Below are 24,136 nucleotides of genomic sequence, written 5' to 3' on the forward strand. Positions count from 1 at the left end.
TTTGTGGGCGCATTGTTAATATTTTAGGCATTTATATAACACTTCAACACTTCAACTGTAGCTTTAAGCACTGTGCATTGTAGTTGTGACTGTGAGGGCAGATGGGGCATGTGCTGTACAGTGTATATGTGACTGTGTGCGAGCACTGGGCTTCCTCTATTCGCTCCACACGTGGGATGGGATGGGGGGTATGTGCATGCACTCTACTCTCTGTGCACGGGGGGGTGTGTGTGTGTGTAGATCTGTGCAAACATTGCGTGGCACTGCCTATGCACTCCATGTACCGATGGGCAGTGTCCTCTGGGCACGTCTGCTGTGCACTTTTTGGCTGGGTCCCTGCTCTGGACGGAACGGTGGGGGCGCAGGTGGCTGTGTGCCCCCAGGGCGTGCGCACTGCCCCCCCCCGGGCGTGCGCGCGCGGTGTGCTGTAGTCCGGCTGGGCGTGCGCAGGGGGGCATGCCCGGCGAGCGCGCGCCGGGCTCGGCGTGTAGGAGCGCTGGCAGGCAGCCGGTGCGCAGGGAGCGCCAGCTGCTCGCCGTGGGAGGGGTGGGAGCGCGGGCGCGGGGAGGGGCCCCCCGGTCCCTTGTTTCCACCCGCTTCACTGATTCATTCCTCCTGGGGAGCGGTGCCAGTAGCAGCGGCGGCGGCTCCCCTGCTTCTCCAGCACTTTGAACTCCGCTCGGTGTAGCCGGGGAGACCCCCCCCCCCCAGCCTGGTTTCACCCCCCTCCCGGACAGCGGGGCCGGGCAGCTCTTTCTCTCCCGCTTGCCTTGCAGCCAAGCGCGGGGCGGCTGGATTGCCGGCGGGCAGAGGGGTGAGCGGGACCCTGTTTCCTCCCCCCCCCGCCCCGGCAGCGGGGCAGCCCTTTGTTCCCCCTCCGGCCAGCGAGCCCCGGGCAGAGCTCAGAGCACCCTCCTGGGGCAGGCAGGGCGCAGCGGGGAGAGCCGCTGCCGTCTCCGTGCCGGGCGCGTGGCTTCTTTGTGTACAGCTGCTCCTCAAGGCAGAGGCAAACCCTGTGGCTTGGCCCCGAGCTTTTAGAAACAAACAAACAAACAAAAAACCCAGCCCGTCCTGCCTCCCCCACCCCGGCAGAGAGAGACACCTACCTGGGCTGCTCCCCTCTCCTCCCTTTCCCTTGTTTACCTGCACTTTCCCCACCGCCTCTTTCTTCTCTCTCTGGCTCTGCCCTCCCTCGGTCCCTTCCCTTGTTCGTCCCCCTCGCCTCAAAGGAAAAGTCGGCTCCCTCGCTAGCTCCAGCAACTTGGTCCTTTCCCTGAAGCACAGATCCAGGGAAGGGCACTGAAGGTGGATCTATTATAACCTCCCAGCGCTTTTCTCGAAGTGCACTTCTTGGACCAAAACCACCCCCAGCATGGATGTAAGATTTTACCCAGCTGCAGCTGGCAGCTCTCTTCCCGGAGACCCTTCCAATCTGGACTTTGCCCAGTGTTTGGGCTACTACAGCTACAACAAGGTGATCATTTCTGTTCTTCTTCAGGTTGCTGTTATATTGCTTATTCTGTATGTATTAGATTTTGGTGCATACTGGGGGGCATTTCAGGAGGAGGGAATTTTAAGTACTGATCCAGCAGGTTAAAACTTACATTTCGAGACTGCAAAATGGGACACAATGTCCTTTAAAAGTTTAAATGCTCCCTTTTCCCCTGGCATGCATTGATGGAGAGAGCCACTGTGATTTTTGCTCTGTGAGAATATTTCTGTCTCCCCCCCCCCCCAGTCTGAAAGGCACAGCTTTGTAATATTGCATTTACATCTGTAAACACAAATGTGTTACACTTTGAACAGCTACATCATGTTACCGCTTGTAGCGTTTCATTGGTCACAAGAGAATTACTAAGGAATCAAGTGTTTTCATCTGGGCAAAGGATCTTGTGCAGTTTTTTTATGAAATATAACTTTAAGATGCGCTGCTTTTCCCCCACATGTCGGGAACAATGGACAGCTTCTTTGAGTCCATAGTAGCAGAGTGGGATTTCTATCCAGGGCCAGCACTTGTGAAGTTTTTCAGGGGCTGGACCGACTTCTGCTCCCAGTGTTATGTTATAGCAGAGTTCTGATGGAAATGATGCTTCCAGACAGTGCATCTCTGTTGTGGGGGAAAGAAAGAGATTATTCTAATAACTCGTTCATTCTGTTCTTTCAGATTATTTCAGATCAGTTTTATAGAGTTGCTAAATAAAGGATTATTACAAAGTGGACGGTTATCTAGAGGTTTATGTACCTCAGCTGCTAACTTTAAAAGGGAATAACCATTTTGATTTGGATATTGTCAAAGAAGTTGCAGTAGTGCTTACTATATTTGTTTTTCACACCTTTCTTGTGGTTTTGTGGATTTCACAACAGATGTTGATAGTCAGAAGAAGTAGATGTTCCCCAGAGGGTCAATTTATTTACAAAATATGTCTTTAAATAATATCAAGACAGTTTGTTTCACAAATTACCAAAAGATGGAAAATGCGAAGTTAAGAATGACACTGTGACTCGTGCTATTTTGAAAAAGACTTAGCTGTTTGCACTGGGATGTGTCAATAGCACATTGAGCTATTAGCACTGGGCCCTCTCAGATGTACATAAAGGTCCCTTTCACACTGTGTTTTTCCTGGTGCTGTGTTTGCCCAACCTCTGGGGCCTTTTGTGAGGTACTATATGAAATGTTGGGGAAAGAAAGGGTGCTGCACAATGTGTTAACTTATGTTAACTCTAGTTCTAGAATCCTTTGCGAATGCCTAGTTAAAGTTTGAGGAAACACAGAGATCACTTCAGGGGAGACATAATTTGGGATCAGAATAAATGGATGGAACAATATCTGAGTATGGAGAAACTTTCTCATGAAAAAATGACATACAGGTGGATGTCACAAGTATACTTTTCTATTCCTCTTCAAATAATAATTCTAATTTCAATCGCTGCAATGTTGAAGCTTGTGAGTGCTGTTTTGTGAGCTGCCTTGCTATTCAAAACACAGATATGCTTTCACTGGGAGATGTAGAACAGACTTCCCGGGAAATGTACATGACTCACACATTGCGCATGCTCTCACTGAATACAACACGGAGGCTATTAGCATGCTGCTTTGTTAATAGTTAATATTAAAAGAAAACATGAATGAAGATAACATGAGTGTCAAGCTTTGAATGCTGTTAAAGGCTTCAGAAATGCTAAAATGCCTAGTAAACATGCATTGTTGTTTGGTACACCAACCAATTTTGAAAACGTTTGTCATTTACTTGACATAAATTTATTTATTCATTAACATTTTTATTGTATTATACACATTGTGTACTTATGTTGGAGCCACTACAATCTACTGTGTAAATTCTTATTGATACAGTGCTTGTTACATCCAAAATCATGAATAGCTCCAAAACCTGAAGTTTGTTGTGTAAACTCAGTTGGTGCACATGCACATAAAGTTCACATCTAAAATCAGATACTGAATAAATTTTTATTGCAGGCAGGAAAGGAAATTAGTACACATATCCCACGAACATTAGAAGTAACTAACTTCTTGACCTGTAAGATATTTGGAAAACCTAATGGAAGTTCTGTTTATCTGTGCTTGTTAACACAGTTTTGGTAAAGACTAGTAGGCCAGGCTTCAACCTATAGCAGAAGACATTTTTATAACTAGAGGAGAACTTGTAAAGATCTACATTGTGTGAGTTGTTACAGATGAATCTTTGCATGTTAAGGGCCTGATCTTGAGCAGACGCATGCACTCACAGTTCCTAGTGATGTTATTGGGATTGGTGGGTATCATTTCCCGTTAGGATCAGTCTGGAAAGCAATAGCATACTGTGCAGCTGTTTCAAGAACAGAAGTGTAATCTGTGATTGAGTTCCTAGAAGGGAGGCTCCTGTTCTATAGTAAGTTAGGTTTGACTTCTACCTATACTCAATAGCTCACCTATCTTCTGTAGTTACTGTCTTGCATGGAAAATATACTCCCCACCCCCTTAAAAACAGAGTTCACAAAGGAAGGTTAGACTAGACAATCACAATGGGCCCTTCTGGCCTTAAAATCTATGCATCATTTCAAGTTCTCTTATTAAGTTTAGTTTTGAAGGACTATTATTTATTATTATTTTTGCAGATATGCTTAGGCAAAATAAACTATTTTAGTCACTGGGATGAATTGAAAGCATAGAACTCAAGGGTGAAATCCTAACACCATTGAAGTCAATGGTAAATCTTCCATTGACTTCAGTTTGGCCAGGATTTCACCCCAGGTCTTCAGACTCCCAGCTGAGTTCCCTGTCCACTTGACCACTCTGCCTCATTGTTACAATCTGTATTCATATTCCTCTTGTAATGTGCCAATGACATTACCTGTGACCACTGAGTTGCTGTGGAAAAAAATTGTGTGATGTTACAAATAAAATGTTTTCCTGTTGGAACATATCACTGCATAAACACAGTTTCTATGAAAATATTGCCAGTGTGATTAAAAAGTGTAGTTGACGATTCATGAGTCAGCCACTGCAAATTAATTGTTGAGTTATGATGTCTAAAAATTTCAACACAAGCGCTAATGTTGGGTAAATACACTAGAGATAATCATTGGAGCAGAATTCTCACTCTAACATACCTCTCCCGCCCTCTGCCTAACGGACAATCTCTCTGTCACTCTTCTGGAGGCCAGGTGACTCTGCCTACCCCTAAACAGAGCTCTGGTATAAATGTCACAACCTAAACCTGTGTACCTGCAGGTATGCAGTACACAAGAAGGCTAACTTGATTTCTTCCACCAGAACAGCCTCTAAAAGTTGCTACTCTCAAGCTTAATGTCACACTGTTGGTTACTCAGTGTTGTGGTAATTATTTCCAAGGGGTAGCACCTTGATTTTGAAGACTATTCGTTTGGAAATCAGATAGGCCCCTCCTGCAATGTATTTAAGCACAAGTTTAACTTCAAGTACAAGAATAGTCCAAGTATTGTTTGTATTATAGTAGCTTCTAGATATTTCTAGGTTAGGATTCTGTTTTGCTAGGCACTGTACAAGCACATAGTATGCTCCAAAGAGCTTACAAAATAAATAGCTGAAGAGCAATAGGCGAAACAGAGGCACAGAAATGTGAAGTGATTTGTCCAAGGTCACCAGCAAAGCCAGGCATAGAACTAAGAACTTAGATCAGTGCCTTATCTGGTCCATGCTGGATCTCATTGACTTCCATACAATTAGTTACAAATTTAAGGTGAAGTATGTGCTTAAATGCTTTTCAGGATTGGGCCAGTACTTCATAAATTTTCTATACAGTTGTGAAGGTAGTTGGGTAATCAAAGTACATAACCTGCCCCTCTGTGTGTTAGGACTGATGGTAGTTCTCAAGGAGGAGACCCATCTCTAATTGGTAGAATTGTATGAGGGACTGCAGTATGCCTCTTTCTAGTCCAGGCCTATTATATTTATGTGCACTAAAAAATTCACCGTAAGAGTTGTAAAAAAATTATAAAAAGTTGAAAGAGACCAGCTGTTACACATTCTGCTTTTGTCTTGCTCCCTTTTATGGTTCTGCTGATAGACAGTAATTTTGGATGTAGGCTATAGTATGATGTTTTTTTTCCTAAATAAACTTTTTCCAGTTATTGAGTAGATTACATGCCTTGAACTGAAAATATTTATGGAACTTTTTGTCAGAGAGAATAAGGAAGTCTGTATAGCAGCCACAATTCTCATGGTGCTTTTAAAACAAACAAACAAACAAACCCAACCACAGGCTGGTGCTTAAGTGAGTTATCATATTAGAACTGAACAAAATTTGCTGCATTATTTAACATTTTACATTTTTATTGAAATACAGTGTATTTATTCCATACAGATGCTCTTGACGGTCAAAAATTTCAAATTTGGGTGCCTAAATTTAGGCACCAAAATCCATATTTGGATGCCAGAGTTTAACATTTTTGGCTGAAATATCTTGTATCTTATGGGTTTAACAATGAGTTTATCCTATATTTTAATAGAGTTAGAGAAGAGACAGCAGTAGTCTGGGTCATGGGGAGCCTTTAGTCTGGCTGTACAGTAGTGAATGAAAGGAAAACTGTTTCCTTTTGGTGGCTGAGGATCCCTGGTAATAAGCTGAATGCCTTAAGACATATGCAGCAGTGTGCATTTTCAAAGAGAAATATGAGTTTTAAGTTGGCTGTAACCCACTATTGCTGTTTGGTCATGGTTATGCATATAAGCATAGAGTTCCCCACATGTCCCAGACAACTCAGTCTAAAGGCCATGAGATGGGAGACAATCCAAATAAGGATCTGTGATCTCTCCCCTTATCACCTCTTTCTGGATTGCCATTTTATCACCATTATAGTTCAGTGATCCTCCTGGATAGCTGACAAATTTACTGAACTGTCACTTGCCCAAAATGGTAAACAGACCCGTCAACATTTCAACACTTTACAGGCAACTTCTGTGGGGAACCAGAGAATAGTGCAAAATGTCCCCCTTGTCCTCCAGGGACCAAGAATGTTCCATCTGAGATTCCCTTTCCTCCAAAGAGGCATGAATTCTGATATCACTGAAACCTTTTTCAAGCCATTGCGCTTTACTAATACAGGCTTCATGAGGAACAGTGAAAATCCAAAATTAGAATAAAAATTACAGTTTGTGCCATCACTATCTCTTGCAGTACGTTGTCTTTCTGAAGAATGCTCTACAGCTTTTCTTTACTTGAGTCTTCTTGAACAGCTAGCTTAGAAAACGAGCCTCCTATATGTCAAGGGCAGCAACTTTACAAAGGACTATGTTTTTTTGAAGAAGCTTGTGCATAGTGGTGACACTAATTGGATTGTGCAGTGTATAATTTTTTTGTTCAAATAATGCAACGTCTGTATTGAATAAACCATTTGTATGTATGACACGGGGAGAAATTGGTTTTAAAAACAGTTAACATAGCAGAAGCTGTTTTGTCAGCAAGTTTCATTACAACTAATTACAATTTAATCAGCAAGGATTTTAATGAAGTACAATAGTATAAGAAAAGTAAAGTGCAATAGTTTATTATTAAAGATTTTCTGAAGTATGTTTAGTATGGTATATGAAAAGCCCAAACATGTATCTTTTAAAAATATGAAGTGATAGTTTGTAACAAATTAATTCTCAAAAAAATATTTCCAAGAATGAGGAAAATTATTTTTTAAATATCCTTTTGAGGCCTGTTCTCATAAGATTGTTTACTTTAAAATATTATTCTTTGATATAAAATGATCATGTTGAGTTCTACTGAGGAAGTGAGGTGAAATTTTGGTAGCAGTGTTACAGGTAATCGTGTACACTCTACTGCAAACACTTGTGCAATTTTGTAGATTGTAAGCTCTTTGGCTGGGACTTCCATTTACAGTAGAATCCAAGAGTTACAAACTAACCAGTCAACCACACACCTCATTTGGAACCGGAAGTATGGAATCAGGCAGTAGCAGAGACCAAAAAAACCAAATACAGTAGAGTACTGTGTTAAATGTAAACTACTAAAAAAAAGAGGGGGGGGTAAGTAACATTTTTCTTCTGCATGGGAAAGTTTCAAAGGTGTATTAAGTCAATGTTCAGTTGTAAACTTTTGAATAATGTTTTGTTCAGAGTTACCAACATTTCTGAGGTGTTCGTAACTGAGTTTCTACTGTATTATATTTTTGCACAGTGCCCAGCACGATAGGCCAAACTGGTTGTAGCCTTTAGGTGCTACTTATTGCAATGTAAATGTTATAATTATTATTGATTTGTAGTGTAGTTGTAGCCTTGTTGGTCCAGGATATGAGACAGACAAGGTAGGGTGAGGTAATATCTTTAAATGGACCAATTTCTCGTGGTGGAAGGGACAAGATTTTGAGTTGAATTATTATTATTGTTGTTGTTGTTACTGATATTGGATTTGAGTAGTTTTATTGAGTTCAGTAACACTATAAAACACCCAAGTTATGTAGACATAAAATAGATAATTCAGTGGGATTACTCAAATGCCTGTTTGCAGAATCAAGGTCTTAAGTGAACAATCTGCCTTTTTGATCTGTAGACTCCCATTGCTGCTTACAGCATGACATAAAATTGGGTACTGCCCTGACAATATGCAGCCAGATATCTAACAGCAAGGCTGAGTACTCAGATGTTTAAAACTCTTACCTGATAGCAGTTGTCCATACCGTTACCTCTCTATCTTATGTATTTATAGAGTGCCAGTCACCCTGGTATCTTGGAGATGATTTCTACCAAAATTGAGAACGCCAGGGAGAAAAACTAATCAGGAATTTAGATAACAAAATCACACAGGAACCTTCTGGTCTCTACCATTTTGTTACATTAAGATGAAGCCTTTGATGAGATCATGTTTGCCCATTATTAAATGTTTATTTTTACAATAAGGTTACCATTTCATATCTGTTTCCTCGTGTTCTAGGCCTGTCAGCCCAAATCCAAATGCTATTTTTTGTGTGTTCTTTACTTGCAATGAAAACAACATATTGAAAAAGACAGATTTAATACTAGTACTGAACTTGTATAAAGAGAGGGGAAAAATCCTTTATTCTAGAATTACTCCTCAGATTTGCAGTTTTCATATCAAAATAGGTGGTTTATTTGACAACACTTGGTGTATTTATAAAGTCATTTTCACTGTTTCCCCTGCATAGTCAGTTAGCTCGTCCGTTTCTCTTTTGTGAATTACCCCTTATAAACATCATCGTGGGAGCAGAAAAACCCTTATAAGGTTTAATATTTTCCTCTCCTCCCCCCCCCCCCAAAAAAAAATTAAGACCTATTATTAGGAGGTTCCCTGTCAAACAGGAATTTTTGAAATTGGTCAATTTAAAAAAAAATTCAAGTTGACTGTGTCCCTTTACGCTCATATAAGATTTCTTGGATAGAAATGCAGCGTGTTTCTTTTCACTAGCACTTTTGGTTTTTAACTTTGTTTATACTCATTGAGGTCTGATCCAATGTGGGAATTGTTTCAGTGATGTATATCAGGCCTATTCTTGGTGTTTCATGGGAAAAATAATTTGCAACTCAATAGTTTGATTCTACTTTACAGTAGCAAAAACATTCTCAATGTGTGGTTCACCTTGACCTTGCATTATTCCTCCTGGCCACAAGTTTGCAGCACGGATATCCAAGAGCTAACTCTGGTGGAGGAGAGGTGGAAGTGGCATACACAGAAGGTAAAGGTAGAGGATATGTTAGTATGCGACCGGGCAATTGCTAGAGGCAGGGGGATCTGTTTGAGTTCTCTTCAGGTATCCTGGATAGTGCAACTGTTTTGGTTTGGATCTCATCAGCTGAGAGTTGCTGTGGAGAGGCAATGGTACATCTCCTCTTCTTCCCATTTCTCCCCATTTTAATGTATACAATGAATGATTTGGGCCTCAATACCTTTACGTCTGCATTTTCTTTTTTTCAGTTAACTCTATCCACTGAGCTTAATGGAACTACCACATAAGTAAAGAGGCATATGTAAATGAGGTTCAGAAGCTCAAAGCTACCTGTATTATAAAGTCAATTGTCCTTTCCTATTTTACTGAAAAATGCACCCAGTTTTTGGAGTGAGTGCCTTCTTATGGGTAGAGCTTTCATGGATGTCTCTTATTCACTAAAGTAAAACAGTAGTAAAGTTTACATGTAATTTTCAGTTTGAGAGCTACTTTCCCTTTCAAACAGTATTTGCAAATCCTTTTTTTGTTTGTTTGTTTTTTGTTCAGAAACTGCTTTTACTGTGAAGCAAACTATCTACTGGTGATGCTAAAACTTGGGGGTTCTATTTAACAGTGAAGAAAGGGCACACCCTTTGCATTGAAATCAAGTAGTTTTTTTTTAAAGAGAGAGAGAGACAAGAAAATTAGCAAATATTTCAAAACTGGGTACCTGAAGTTAGGCACCTGAATCCATATTTAATCCCTGCAAACATTTACACGTGAATAATTTTGTATGCATGAGTAATCCCATTAAACTCAATGGGATAACTTGCATGTGTAAAGTCAGTCATATATGTAAGTGTTTGTAGGAGTGGGGCATATTTAAATACCGAAACATTGATTTAGATGCCTAATTTTAATGTGAAATATTTTATGATAATTACAAAAATTGACTGAGAGGCACAGAAGAGCTGTTTGTTTTCAAAGCAGAAGATATTTATCTCATGACTGAGCTCTTTTACAGTTACTCTATTTATAGTTATGCTGCTTTTATAAATAGCTGCATTTCAGGTGGTTTAGGAAATTGCCAAACTCTGTCTTATTCATAAAAGCGCATTTGTTAAATTAAATTATACTTTTATTCATAAGCTAGTTTCCGATTGGCAGAGGTTTGTCTTTTTTTTAGCAGTTTCAGTTGGTAGAATAAACAGTATTGAATTTAATTAAGTGAAGTGTCACTTAGGTATTGGAAAATTGATATTCAGTGTGCTTTAGAAAATAGAATGTGTAAAAGAATAACCTTGTTGGGTTTTAACCTGTAAGCATAACGATACAATACTACTACTAATGGACAAGCAACTATGTACTAACTATGAAGACAGAATTTCACTGATAGGCAGTAGTAACACGCTCTGTGGTTGTGGTTTCTCACCACAACCCAAGATGGAGTTTCTTTCTGTTGCATTGTTTAAAATGGTTAGAAACACTTTAACCTTACGCCTAAACAGTTACAAGTCAACTTCCGCCCTAGATATCTGCACTTAAGCCCTAGTTACTTCAGTATAAATGGCAAAAATATTTGAGAGCACAACTTTGGCCTACAACATGAAACATTTATGTTGCATATAGTCATGGATCTCAGTGGAAATGAATACTTGTACATGTGTAACGGTGAAGTCTGTGACTCTCTAAGAATTTGCAAAACTATATACAATATGATGAATTGGCATAACTGACTTTCTGCAGAAGAACAGTGTATGCTTTGTGGTGTAAGCTTTTTTAAAATAAAGTCATGCAATGTGTGCTCCTGTTTTCCTTTCTTTCTTTTAAACACACACTTTAAGGCACCTTTCCTCTGCATGGGGCTTTAGTGTGATTGAGAGTTAGGCCCAAGAAGCATGTGTATGTCTATAGATGAATTGCACATTACTTCAGATGGTGCAGTCTGACATCCTAACCTAAACAGAGGCTTGCATGGTTGCTTTTTTGATAGAGATCTACCTGTTGTTTGTGGTATAATATATACAACAGATAACTTATGTCCTCTGTTTTATTCTGGTATCTTTGTCTTTAGATTTCAGCATTTGAAAAGCACATTTCAGAATAGCTGGGTTGTATTACTCATGGAAGACGTTTACAAAAAAAAATCTGTAGCTTGTTGAATCTACATCTAGAATTGTTACTCCAAGGACTCAGCTGATACTCCCCTACACAATTATGCATTCTTTGTGGGATTTGGAAGGTTCTAATACGGTATATGAGCAGATGGCTTGATTCACTGTGGCTGGCTCTGGGGGAGTCTAGCAGCACCCCTGAATCATTAGGTGCTGCTTCAAGAGAATGAGGATTTATGTCTGGTGAGGGCAGGTGGTGATTTGCTAGCAGAGGGCAGTTTTATGTTGTCTTTGGCTCCCAGTAGCAAATGCTGCCTGGGGAATGTTCTGAATCAACCCACTCTTTGGGTTCTGTTGTCATGACCCACCTCTGATAGAGCTTCCCACTTTTGACTTAGGTTGGCTGGTTCTAGCTCATACCAGCCACTTTAATTACTTTTAACTACCCCAAACCCAGGCAGACTTTCACCACCCAGGCCTGAGGTCTTCCTGTGAAAACCAGCATAATCCAGGGCTAAATATAGCCCACAGTTTTTAGCAACAAGTTGTACAAAAGGAAATCACATTTGTTATGCTAAATGGAAGGATATGATGAGGTAGACAAATGACTAGGTAACCTAGATTTACAAAGCACTTTGGCACTGTACATACGCAAAGCCATTTGTGGGATAGTGTCGGATTTGCCAGCTTGAGATGAGTCTTGAACTTTCTACTTGAAATTTAGCTCTGCTCTGAAAAGTCACTGTAAAAATGGCATTATGTGGTTCCATGGTTATTGTGTCACAGTGATTAGCAGATCTAATTTGCTCATTTTAAGTAACAAGATATTTTTACTAAATGCAAATAAAACAGGGCTCTTTCTGTCTTTCATATTATGAAGCATATGGGAGTTCTGCTTGAGTGAGGACTGCAATATTTCACTCTACATTCCAGTTCTGCAACTGGATTACTGGTGACACAAAAGAGTCTAGAAAGCCTTTTGCCTACATTACTTTATCCATATCTTTAGTCAGTAGGAGTTTTGCTTGAGTAAAGGTCACAGAATTTGGTTCTTGAACAACTCTGATGATGATGTGTGAACCAGAAAAGAATCCAGCTCCCTCACTTATAGATGTGTTGATTCTGTAGGACGAACAGGAATAAAATGTAATAAACTTATTCTTCAGAAAAGTTTGCAGCCCTGACCTGTAATGCACACAGGGATGAGAATGGTTGAGTCAGAAAATGATACTTTTATATATTCTCTTTTTAAAATGTTATCCGAATTTAAGGGTCTGACTCAGTTGAAATGAGCTTTCGTAGCACCACAAAAGTGGTAAGAGGCTACTTTTTATTGTGAAAGGTTAGGACTCTATCTTTGGCTTCTCTAGAGTCATTGAATTTTTGATGGCATGTTTATGGGCCTAGTCTCCCATAGACCTACTGTATCTGACTTTCTGGCCCATTCCATGCTTACCATCTCTGCATCACATTTCATACTTCTTGGCACTATGCATATGCACAATTATTTCTAAATAGATGCTTTTAAAAGTTCTCTCATCATGAGAAATGAGCAGTATGGTGTGTGATGATAAAGAGCTTGATTCATATGATGATGTGTGTGAGCTTTATGCTATTTTAGACTTTATTCTCCTGCAGAGTTTCTATGACTCAAACAACTCATAATAAGCTAAATTTAAAAAAAAATAAGGACATCAGAAGAGTTAGATAGGGTCGAGAAATCATAAAAATCTAACAGGCATCAAACTATATAAAGGACTTGAGTTTCATTTATCTTCTGCATGGATGAGAACTGACATCAGACATATTCCTTGCTGCCTCCTGCAACTACATTTTTTCCTCACAAAATGTAAACTTTTTCATTTAAAATAAATATGAGAATAAAAAGGAGTGTACAATTTCTGTAGAGTAAAATCAGTTCTGGACCTTCATATTCACTTGTCCAGATTGATGGGTGCAGCTACTCTCGATGAGAGACCAGTAGTTCCGTTGCTGAGATCTAGCCCAGAATTTTGACAGCAGGCATCTCCATGTCATTACCTCTCACCATTATTTTAATGCGTTCCCCCTACTTCTTTCTGCTGCATTCCTCACCTTCATTCCCTACTTTCACATTTCTTTCTGAAGAGTCATACCAGTGTACTCCTGCTGCCACATAAAATTCCGTAAAGGCCAAGTATTTTTTAAGAAAGGAAGATAGCTGTGGCGAACCTGCAAGAAGGGTGAAAATAAGAGTGTGAAGGGTTGGGAAGTGTTGCTACAGTTAATAATTTTGGGGTTGATTTGTCTTTAGTGCCCCTGGGCTCTGAAACCTGCAGTTTCTGGGACTGAGGATGCATGCTGTCTTTCCAGAGAAAGAGATGACTCATTCAAAAAACAGAACATTGATACTAACCAGACAGAAAAGGAAAAAATGGATTCATCTTTTTCTTCTTTCATTCTGATAGCTTCTGGTACCTAGCAAGGGAGCTCACATTTGTAGCACTCCTCCCTTACATTAGTAGTTCAGGTTATCAAAGTTGTTGGCATGGATGCAGCATTAACATCCTTGAATTTAGAAACATGAAGAAGATTTCAGACAATGCATCTCTGTGTGGGTGGTGGCCAGTGAAGGGGAAGAGGCAGTTACTCTGTTCCAACCACGGTAGTTTTTCTCTTGGAGAAAATCTCTTCTAGAAGTTCCTATTCTGAGAAGAAGGATCATAACTCTTCCAGACGTTTAACCTAGAGAAAGCGCTGGACTTGGTGCTAAAATTTGTCAAAAACACATGTGACTCTCTCTTCTCCAGCTCTGGTTTCCAAAGTCATCCAAGGGCAGGAGAAACTGGATAAGATGATACTCCCGTACGTAGTTGTAAGGTCTCTGATGGCGAATCTGTGGCAGGTTGAAGATAGAAATAGTTCTTATACTTTCACATTTGATCGAAGCTTCACAAACTACTTGCTGAAAAAGTAAACTGGGGGGTACTATAGGAATATCAGCCGTCCCAAACTCCACAGACCTGCGTTCTAGTCCCCCAGTTCTTAGGTATCCATAATCTGAGAAGTTAAGGCCACTCCCTGATTCCGTTTGGAAAATAAATGGAATCGGTGACAATAATTTGTGCTACAAGTCCACCACACAATGTTAGTAACCATCCATCTGGCTGTTAAAGCACCAACTTGCATACAACCGCCACTACATGCAGTGTCTCAGCCTCACCAGCAGCAGCAGCGTATCTGCCTGGTGACGAAAATGGGGTATACAGCCATAAACTAAGTCATAAGACCTGCGTTCTTACTTTATGAAACGACAACCATTGTTATGTTCTTCTACAGCAGTAAAACATACAGAATTGCCTCACGTGCCGTGTCCCTGCACTCTAGGTTGTTCTGAGTGCCAGCAGAAGGATTGGCTAATCTGGTGGGAGCAAGAGAGGTTATCTGCTTTGACAAAGCAAACCCTAGATGGGACAATAATCCAGAACCTGCAACAGAAGGATTTTAGAAGTATCCATCAACCTTCAGTGCAGAATTTCAAGGAAATTAATTTTTTAGAGGGCAATCAGGTCAACCCATATGATTTTGAGAGTCCACATTGTCAGACTGGAGGGAGGCTAAACTGGCTAGTGAAAGCATGAACCGATGTGTGAAGTCAGTAGTTAACAGAGGTTGTTTGTATAATTTATAGTGATTCCATCAGCTGCTTGGTTCATTCCCTCTCCTGTGTTATGAACTACAGACAGAGACAGATGATGTCAAGCCTGGCAGATAACCTGCTTGGTATCCCGGAAGAAAAACCATTTTCTCCTCTGGAAGCATGCTCAATCATTTACTTAATTTATTTTGCCATCTCTAAAAGATAACAGGAGATAGATGGCCAATCCTAGATCAAATGGGTGACTCATTTTGTAGTGAAGCAATGATTATGAATGGACACTGCAAGGGCTTTATTGTGGGCGATTATCGGGCATCCCTGGACTTGGAGGGATCACATTCTTGTTTCATTAGAAACCTCTTGAATTTTGCTCGAGGGATGATTATCTACAATACTATTCTCTCCACACTGAATTTATCTCAGCTCCAGAGTACTGTATAGTGTCCTGCTGGGGGGAATCTCCAGGAGCCTAGAAGGAAACTATCTAAAGAGATTAAAGGAATTTTCCTTTTTACATTAGATTACCGATGCCGCCACTTACGGGTATGTGGCAGATCTTTAGCTGGTGCAAATTGTTATAGCTCAAAATGGAACTGAGATGGTTTACATCATCTTAGGATATGGCCCATGGGACTTGAAGTGTTCGTTGGCTCAGGAGAGATGGTTCCTTTAGAGGTGTTTATAAATCAGTAGCCTGAGTTTCAAGGCTTTGGAAGTGTTCATGACTTTTTAAGGATATGCCCTTAAGAAATGAAGTCCTCATTAATTTGGGCAGTGGAAAAGAATAGACATTTCTTCACAGAGGTATGCCAAGTGATTGTGAATTCAGCCGTCCTTGGACCTGTTTGTGTACAAGGTCAATGTCCGACTGTCTTAGCTCTGCAGAAAGTGATTAGAGATGAAATTAGCACAGTGGGTGTCTTTCCCTTTTCTTAGTCCACAGGGATAGACACACCTTAACTCTGATCCCACTAATGTAAAAAGTGGTTTGCAAGACGCAGAAGGGTCTGGCCATAAGCATTCTAGGAATTCCACCCTAGCTACTGCTGTCTGAGTTTGATCCTGTGCAATTTTCAGTAAAGGAATAGTGGTTCTTTCCCCATGTTTGGATTGAAAGCTGGATACTTAAATCCATCCTGACCGTTGACATGTGTGAGGCAGAGACAGGAAAAACTCTGTTTGCCAAGCAAATTAGTCAGCATTTTCTAGTTCAATCTAGTCCCTGATATTTTTATTAAAGACAAACAGAACTATTGATGGTAACATACACACATATAATATTCATATACAAGTGATTGTATAGTGTATCAGATATAAAAGTAAAGGATTACAAAAGAGTCAAGGCAATGTAAGTTAAAGGTTAGAGTAACTACATGTACTGTTATAAAAGTTATATCAAGGATACATTTAGAACTACTTAATTCCACTATGTCCATCTATCCTCAAATAGTCAGGCATAAATTGTTCCATTTCTTTTAATACTTGTCATCCTCGTATGTTTAGTAGGTATTTGTTTTTGCAACCATAGTAATTAAGTGCAATTTTTTGGGTTCAGTTACAAGGATTTTTCTGTCTTTGTTTAACTTCAGTAAATCAAGACATTGCCTTAACACCATAATTAACAGAATTTGGAGATCCTTGAAATGGCTCTTGTATCCATTGTCTAACAGCACATCGGCATTCTTTCAGTTTGGTACATTCTTGGAAGAGAGATAAAATGATCACTCATACCATGACGCACGTGCTAGAATTTTCTTGTAAATTTTGCATCTATTTTGCTTTTTTAAGACTAGTGTACAGAAGTATCCATAAATAATTTCCCACCTACCACAAAGTGGGGGAAGTTGTACTTTTCATAGTGATTAGGATTATATCCTCTGAGATATGTTGGTCTATTTCCCTTCCTAACCTAGTGTCATGTTGTCAGTATTGCCCTCTAATTCTGTAGAAAAATGTGTAACAGTGTATTTATTTATTTTTATCAGAGATGGGATTATTTTATAATTTCCTAATTTAGTCCTCATGTTGGGATATTGCTCGTTTAAGCTTCCTCCAATTTATTTTCTTCATTTTAAAAGGCACACCAAGCAAACCCTCTCCACCACTTTCCAATACTTAAAAATTCACTTCCGCCACGAGCCTACAGGAAGAGAGGGGAACTAAAGAAAATATTAATGAAAAGAAAAACCATCATGATGTGTATATGCCTTACTTAGTAACTGCATGATGTGATTGTCGGCCCACTTTTCCCCTCTGTTATTTCCCCCTCATCATAGAATCATAGCATATTAGGGTTGGAAAAGACCTCAGGAGGTCATCTAGTCCAATCCCCTGCTCAAAGCAGGGCCAACACCTCTTGACTGTTTGAGTCTGACATGTTGTGCATGACTGATTTAGATTTCTTTGGAGCCAAGGAAATGCATTTGCTTTTTGAGGTTTCTATCATATATTTGGGTACTCTATCATCATCATCACTCATTATCCATTGTTCATCATCGTATTATGAATTCAGAGGGAATTCTCCAACAGGTAAAATCGAAAAGTTCTAATTTAAGCACTATTTGGCATTAGTATTTATTCAGGAAGGCTTGGACAAAGGCTAGTACTTTCAGAATTCACACCTCCTCTTTAGTGCAGTTCAGGGGAAAATTATCTGGTCATTAGATGGAATTCCATATTCTTGTGGTCTCTTCAGGCTTGACAAAGCCCTAGCTGGGATGATTTAATTGGGGATCGGTCCTGCTTTGAGCAGGGGGTTGGACAGATGACCTCCTGAGGTCCCTTCGAACCCTGATATTCTATGATTCCTTAAGAATGTGGCTCAGTTTGTTGTTGGATAGCATCCAAATGGTGATAAATGGGATATATGGGGTTTCTTCTAGGTTTCACGTGAACCAAGAGATATCTCTCCCTACTTTTTAATTGCACACTGCTTATAATAGGATTGTATTTGCTACTCCTTATGTGTAAGAGGGGTGAGTTGTATTTGAGGATGGGGGGGAGGGGAGAATAAGAATTAAGAATATCAAAGCATCTGTTTATCCTGTGAAGAGATCCTAAAAAGGAGCCATGATGTCCAACTTTATGATTCCCAGACGGGAATGGAGGGATTTTGGAGGCATGCTTGTAGAAGGTATCTCTGGCTTGATGATCAACGTACATTCCACAAAGAAAGTGGTCTCTTCCTGGATGGAGAGATAAGGTGAAGGAACTCTATAAACACCCATTTAGTCCTCTTCATTTTGTTTTACCAGCATAATATAAGTTTTCTCTCTCTCTCTTCTCTTCCCCCCCCCCCCCCCCGCCCCCTCAGAATGAGAGAAGAGAGCATTTTGTCATCTGGTGGCTGGTCCACAAAAAGGAAAAGGAACTTACTATGACTTACATGCCAGGGAGATTTTCCTTTACCTCAAGTGGTATATGGCTGTGTTTTCAAGCTGAAGCACTGGGATTCCAATCCCAGCTCTGCAGGTGTGTGTGTTTGTGTGATTTACCTAGTAATTGTGACTGTTGTCTGCAACATATGGATTTGTTACAGCAAGCTGGACACTTTTGACTCTGCAGTTGTGTGTTCAGCCATGACATCCTGAGACCAATGATTGCTATTTAGCGCCACTTAATCTTGTAAGAAACTGCTGTTTAGAGCCTATCAGCCTGGGTTGGTGGCTCTAACGGTGTAGAAAATAACAGAGTGTAAAGGCTGTTTATCTCCGATACACCTGTCTGGAACACCCCACACTGATATCTGTGCACTATTTTATACATCTGAGTGTTAGGGCTGCTGTTTTCATAAATGGTTTTTATAATTCTTTGTTTCCCTTTACTGATTACAATGCAGTAACATTATAGTTTTGATCCTCTTTAGTCCGTTTTTATTACCTCTGAGTGCTGTAGTAATTTCGTCTGGGGAAAAGATAGCTGAGAACTCAGGTACCAAACTCGTAGGCTATTTCTCATAGATCCTGCTACTTTTAACTCACAGAGAAAGAAATTAGTCTGTCAGTACAGACTGGGAGAGGCAGAAAATGTCTTTAGAAAAAAGAGTGCTACTTTCCAAAGATAAAGGTAATGGAAAATAGGACTCTTGATAGAAAAATGTTACTTTTATAGTAGGTACAAATTAATGCAGTCATCCTGTCCTCCTCCTCCTGTGTAGTTCTGTCCCCATTTTGGATTGCATACTGATGGGGTGCTGTAACAGATTGTGGGGACCCATGTACAAAGAAAGCATAGAATCCAGTTAATTTTGAAAGGGGACACAAAGGTTGAGTGATATATTTTCATACACTAGTTCCCGATAAGGTCTTTGTTAAATTTAATTGCAGGGCCTAAACTGCAGAAAGCGAGGGCCTACATTTTCTAAAGTGACTAATGTTTTTTGAGGTGCCAGATTTGAAGCACTTTAAAAGTGACCTGGTTTTCAGAGGAGGTCCACTGTATGGTCTTAAAATCAGCCCCTAAAAGCGTCTCAGCTTGGCTCCCGAAAATTGAGAAACTCAAAATCACTAAACACTTCAGAAAATGTAGGCCCTGCAGTATTTTAATGAACTGGATGTATGACTACTCAATTCATAGGAATCTCAGATCAATTGCTAGCATGAGAACCATCATGATAATGGTACAGATCTGTCTTACCAAGAGAAGATCATAATCACATGATTCCTGTTTTAAAAAAATAATTGAAAAGAACTTGTTGCTTACAAAACTGATGTTTTACTGTTACTTGTATTTATTCTAGTCATGTGTGGGAATGGTAAGATTAGCAGAAAATATTCACCACTTTTATGTCTGTCCTAGTAAATTTCATAGCAGCTTCTTAATTCTTATTAAAGGACTTTGTAATTACAGACATTTATTAATCAGAAATAATTAGCTTTTCCAGCTTTACACATGTAAATCACAGAAGTCCTAGAGAGTAAGAACCAGGACTCTTACATCTGACAAATACATGGGGCTTCATTTCCAGAAATAGAGCTTTAACTATGTTCTTTCTTCTCAGATAACTCCTCCTTCTTGAAAAAGATGCTAATCATAGAATGTTTTATGAAACAGAAATACACCACTCACAAGCCCCGTTGGATTCCACAAGTTATTAAATTTCACATCCTATATGGTTTATTTTTCCAGATGCACACTTCAGAAGAATGTATTTTTAATCCTACATACAGAATTCAACAGATTCGTAATAACACATAACATCTTAATATCCTTTGTGACATCCTATTGGTCATATCCAACTGGGCTAAACAGTTGTGTATGCTATAAAAATGACATCTATTATAAAAATAAGGATAATACAAACAATCCCTTAAATTTGTAAAGACTGTTACAAATCTTGAATGTTAATTTTGAAGGAGAAAATACATGCTAATGCTAAGTTTATGCCTTCAGTTAATAGCCCTTTATTCCTCCAGGAAAAAAAATCAAGCAGCTATGCTTTAAATGAATTTAATGAACTGCAAAGACTGACATTTTCACTATAAAAGTCACACTTCATTTAATGAAGTAGTTAAATATTGATGCTATATTAAAATACAGGCTGAATAAAATGGCAATATGATTTTCAAAATAGGAATTCAAGGGTTTTTTTTGTTATGTTGAAAATTTCATGAACTGAGAAAAGGAAAGTACAGTACAGCAAAATATCTTCATGATAAATACAAAATACAGTGTTGAAATAACAGTAAGGTTGAAAGACATAAACCCATAAAAGCAAGGAAATTGAGTTAAGCCTTTCACTGCACTCTTAACTCAGCTCCTTAGTAGTTAAGCATTCCAGTGTTATATGAGTGGATCCCTCTTTATTCTCCAGTGTCTGTGTCTTTTATGAGTCTAGAACAAATGCCAATGGATTGTAACCCTGTAGTACAAGTGGTGCACAAAAGAATTATTCACATATTTAATCCATGTCATTAAAATAAATATTTCCCCACATATTCTATGTGTGTCACAGTTTGGTGTTAGTTCAAAATTGTTTTTTTAATGTTCAACTTTTGTGACAATAGTCTGTTTCCATGTTGACTATATTATGGTTTCTATTAATGTGGCCTTTTTCATTTATCTTCATCTTTGTATGTAGACTTTCATCATCATGATCTTGAGAATTTTGTCATGAAGCAAATAAGGAAAAAAAACCTGGATGAAGAAATATCACTGGCAAATGTGACTGTGATGTCAGCTCCAAAGAGCTTGACAAAGAGAGGAAAAAATGGGAATCTTGCCATTGACTTCATTGGGAACATGACTGGTCCGATAATCTGAACGTTTAGGACTAAATTTTGTTGTAACACCATGTAAAGCCATAACTCCACTGACTTCAGTTTTCCAGTGCTGTAAAACACACAGGGTGCAATCTTAGCCCCATTGAAGCCATTGGCAAAACTCCTGATGGCTTCAGTGGACCCAGGATTTCACCCTTAGAAGTTAATTTGTAAACCAATGGCAAAGAATTCTGGCATTATTTATTTTCTTGGGTCAGATCTTCAGTTGGTGTAAAATGATTTCTGTACTGTGAATTTAGTAGAGCTGATTTACACTAAATAAAAATTGTGCCCTTACACTGTAAAAATAAGAGTTTCTAATTTTGGGAATAACCATGGTCTCATTTTGTCCCCTGACTGACTATCTCAGAACCAAAAGGTAGTGATGGGTACTGAGCAAATGGAGTTGTTTAAAAAAATAGTGTTAGGTATACATTTAGTAATACTACCCAATAATAAAGGATGCAGACTTGTTAGGGAACATTAATTAATTTTATTTCCATTTCTAACAGCTGCCATGAGTGGTCTATATGTGTTGGACTGGTTATTTTTTCTGATACATAAAACACAATTTTAACCATTTGTTTTTAAGTGCAGCCTTGGAATATGCAGACCCTGATATATAGATATGCATGTGATAGTATCTGGGTTAGAGTTAGTGGCCATCATAGTTTCCACTAGTGGGACTGTGCTATAGTGTCTTTACGTTACTGCTAATGGTGTTTTGACATGGCAGTCGCTGAGAAGGGAAGCAATTTCAGTCAAGTCAGTGGAAGTGGTCCTTTTGTAAAGCAGTATTGACGATCACTAAATTTTATCCAGAATATTATCAGAACACTGAAGAATAAATTCTCACACTAGAAAGTGTTGCAGAGAAAGGGAAGGAAAAGCAAGGATATAATGACTGTCACATATTCATGCTGTCCATTGTTCTCAGAAAGTAAACCATCATGCAGTGTTTGGTGCTGCAAATGGATTCGTTTTAGTAATGCTAGCTGGTGCCTGATCCTCTTGCCATTGAAGACAGTGGCAAATTTCCCATTGAATTCAAAGGGAGCTGGAAGTGACCTTAAATAAAATTTTTTGGGGTGTGTTTATCAATGTACCGTATGTCCTTCTGAAATGAAAACACTTTAAAAATGGTAATTGAGTACTTGAGAAATGTGGCATCTATAAGACATTATTATAACTATTCAGCAGTTGTATATTAGAATACTTTTATTAAAACAGCAACAATGCTGATATCCTTAACAGTAATACAGGGAAGAAAATGTTTTATTAAATGCTAATTTCACTTGTTATTTAAGAAGTAGCTAGCTTTGAACACATTAATCTTTTTTTCTTTTTAATTCAAGGTTGATGGTCTAGGTCTTACACATTGTATCTATGAATAGGGCACTCAATAACTATGCAAAATATCTTTCTCCCATGGGTATTTGGGCTTTGATATATTCTGATCCTTATTAAATTTAAACAGGATCAAATTTATACAGCTCTGGCAGAGATTTATTAAAATACACTGAGTGGACAGCTTGTGGGAGTGCAGTGTACAGTAATAACATATGCCTTTTACCAGATAATAGTAATTATTGAGAATCAAATAAATCTGTAGGAGGTTAAGTATATATGGAGTAGAGATCAATTGTAGTTTTCTAAAACTAGACAGAAATACTATCTGAAGATATTACTTATGAAGTAATGAACTTCATCCTTTAAAAGCTCTGAACCTTCAGTAGTATTTGGATGTGTCATTCCTTACTAACAGATCTAATATTAAGAAAATCTTCAAAAAAGAGTAAAGTTAACACTTGTTCAGTGGCATTACATACATTAACATTTAGCAATATCCATCTGCATAAGCACCTGTTTCCTCACTTATCTCATACTTTTATTAAATGTAAATTTAAAACCACATGCTCTGGAAAGTTTTTTTGCTCATTCTTTTTCTTGAACAGAATCTTATTCCCTTTGGAAATGAAAATCCAAAATAAATGATTGCCGATTAATGAAAGAGAAAATCTTTTTTTTAAATAGATCATATAATGTAAACATTTCATTCATAGTTCAGCAAAGTTCTACCTAAAATTAGTTCAGAGTATTTTTATTATTTAGATTAATGTCTGCAATAAGTACATTGACATAAAAGTATGGACCATCTATGGTAGTGGCAGTGCAAATAATAAATATTAAGTATTGACATGCGTATAAGTATAATACTTCTAGATATTGTGGTAACCAAGGTTACTTTCTTATGTAGCTAATGTCTTGGGATTTTGGAAACTTTCATGACAATGGAAGTTCAATCCAAAAAAATAAGGAAAATCTTTTTCAATTAACATTTCTTACTTTTTGGAATTTTAATATTACAGTGAAACCCACTTAAGTACCAAACGGTTTCATGTGCCTTTCCAAGCTTCTGCAGTGGTTGAAAGAATTGCTGGGAATAGAAAGTATAAAGTAAACAAAGACCAAACCATTAATGATGCATTTCCATCGACTTCAATGGGCTTTGGATCTGTCTCATACCCTGATCTCCAGAGGGGCCCCAGGCAGTGGAGTCAGTGTTGTTCAACTGGGGAGGCAGGATTTGAGCATCCTGAGCCAGGGAGGGAGGGAGAAGGGTTAACTCTCTTGTGCACCATGGCACACTCTGTTGTGGGAATGGTGCCAGAATAAGGTGGGCAGTTCCATGTTAGTCACTGGTTGGATCTTTTGCCCTTCACTATGCTGAGGGTACTCTCTTGGAGATGAGATTACTTCAGCCATCAGCCTAGAGTAGCCTCTATGGAATTGTGCTGCTGTCGCCCTGTGGCCTTGAGGACCCCAGTCTTTCTTTCCAGTATGTCGGCTGAACACTATGAACATATTACTCTCTGGTGCCTGGAGAATGGATTTCTCCCAAAAACATTAATTGAAGCCTCAGTAATTTTGATGATATAATCAATTTGTGATAGGTCATTGTCTTTAAAGGTGAGAGAAAT

At 38.9% G+C, this 24,136-nt stretch overlaps 1 protein-coding gene across 4 annotated transcripts in view; it reads left to right on the plus strand.

Moving 5' to 3' along the window:
• The first annotated feature begins 920 nt into the window (after nt 1-920).
• TOX3 (TOX high mobility group box family member 3) overlaps nt 921-24,136 on the plus strand; it is an 83,199-nt gene continuing 59,983 nt past the window's right edge. For 2 of the 4 annotated variants that reach the window (XM_074969136.1, XM_074969137.1), the window contains exon 1: nt 921-1,474. In XM_074969136.1, coding sequence (XP_074825237.1) covers nt 1,373-1,474 — 102 coding nt within the window. In that variant the 5' untranslated portion in view covers nt 921-1,372. The remainder of the gene's footprint in view (nt 1,475-24,136) is intronic. The other 2 variants (XM_074969138.1, XM_074969139.1) reach the window with 1 other exon arrangement.

Source organism: Natator depressus, chromosome 12 (assembly GCF_965152275.1).
Source record: "Natator depressus isolate rNatDep1 chromosome 12, rNatDep2.hap1, whole genome shotgun sequence".
In the NCBI taxonomy this organism is placed as follows: Eukaryota; Metazoa; Chordata; order Testudines; family Cheloniidae; genus Natator; species Natator depressus.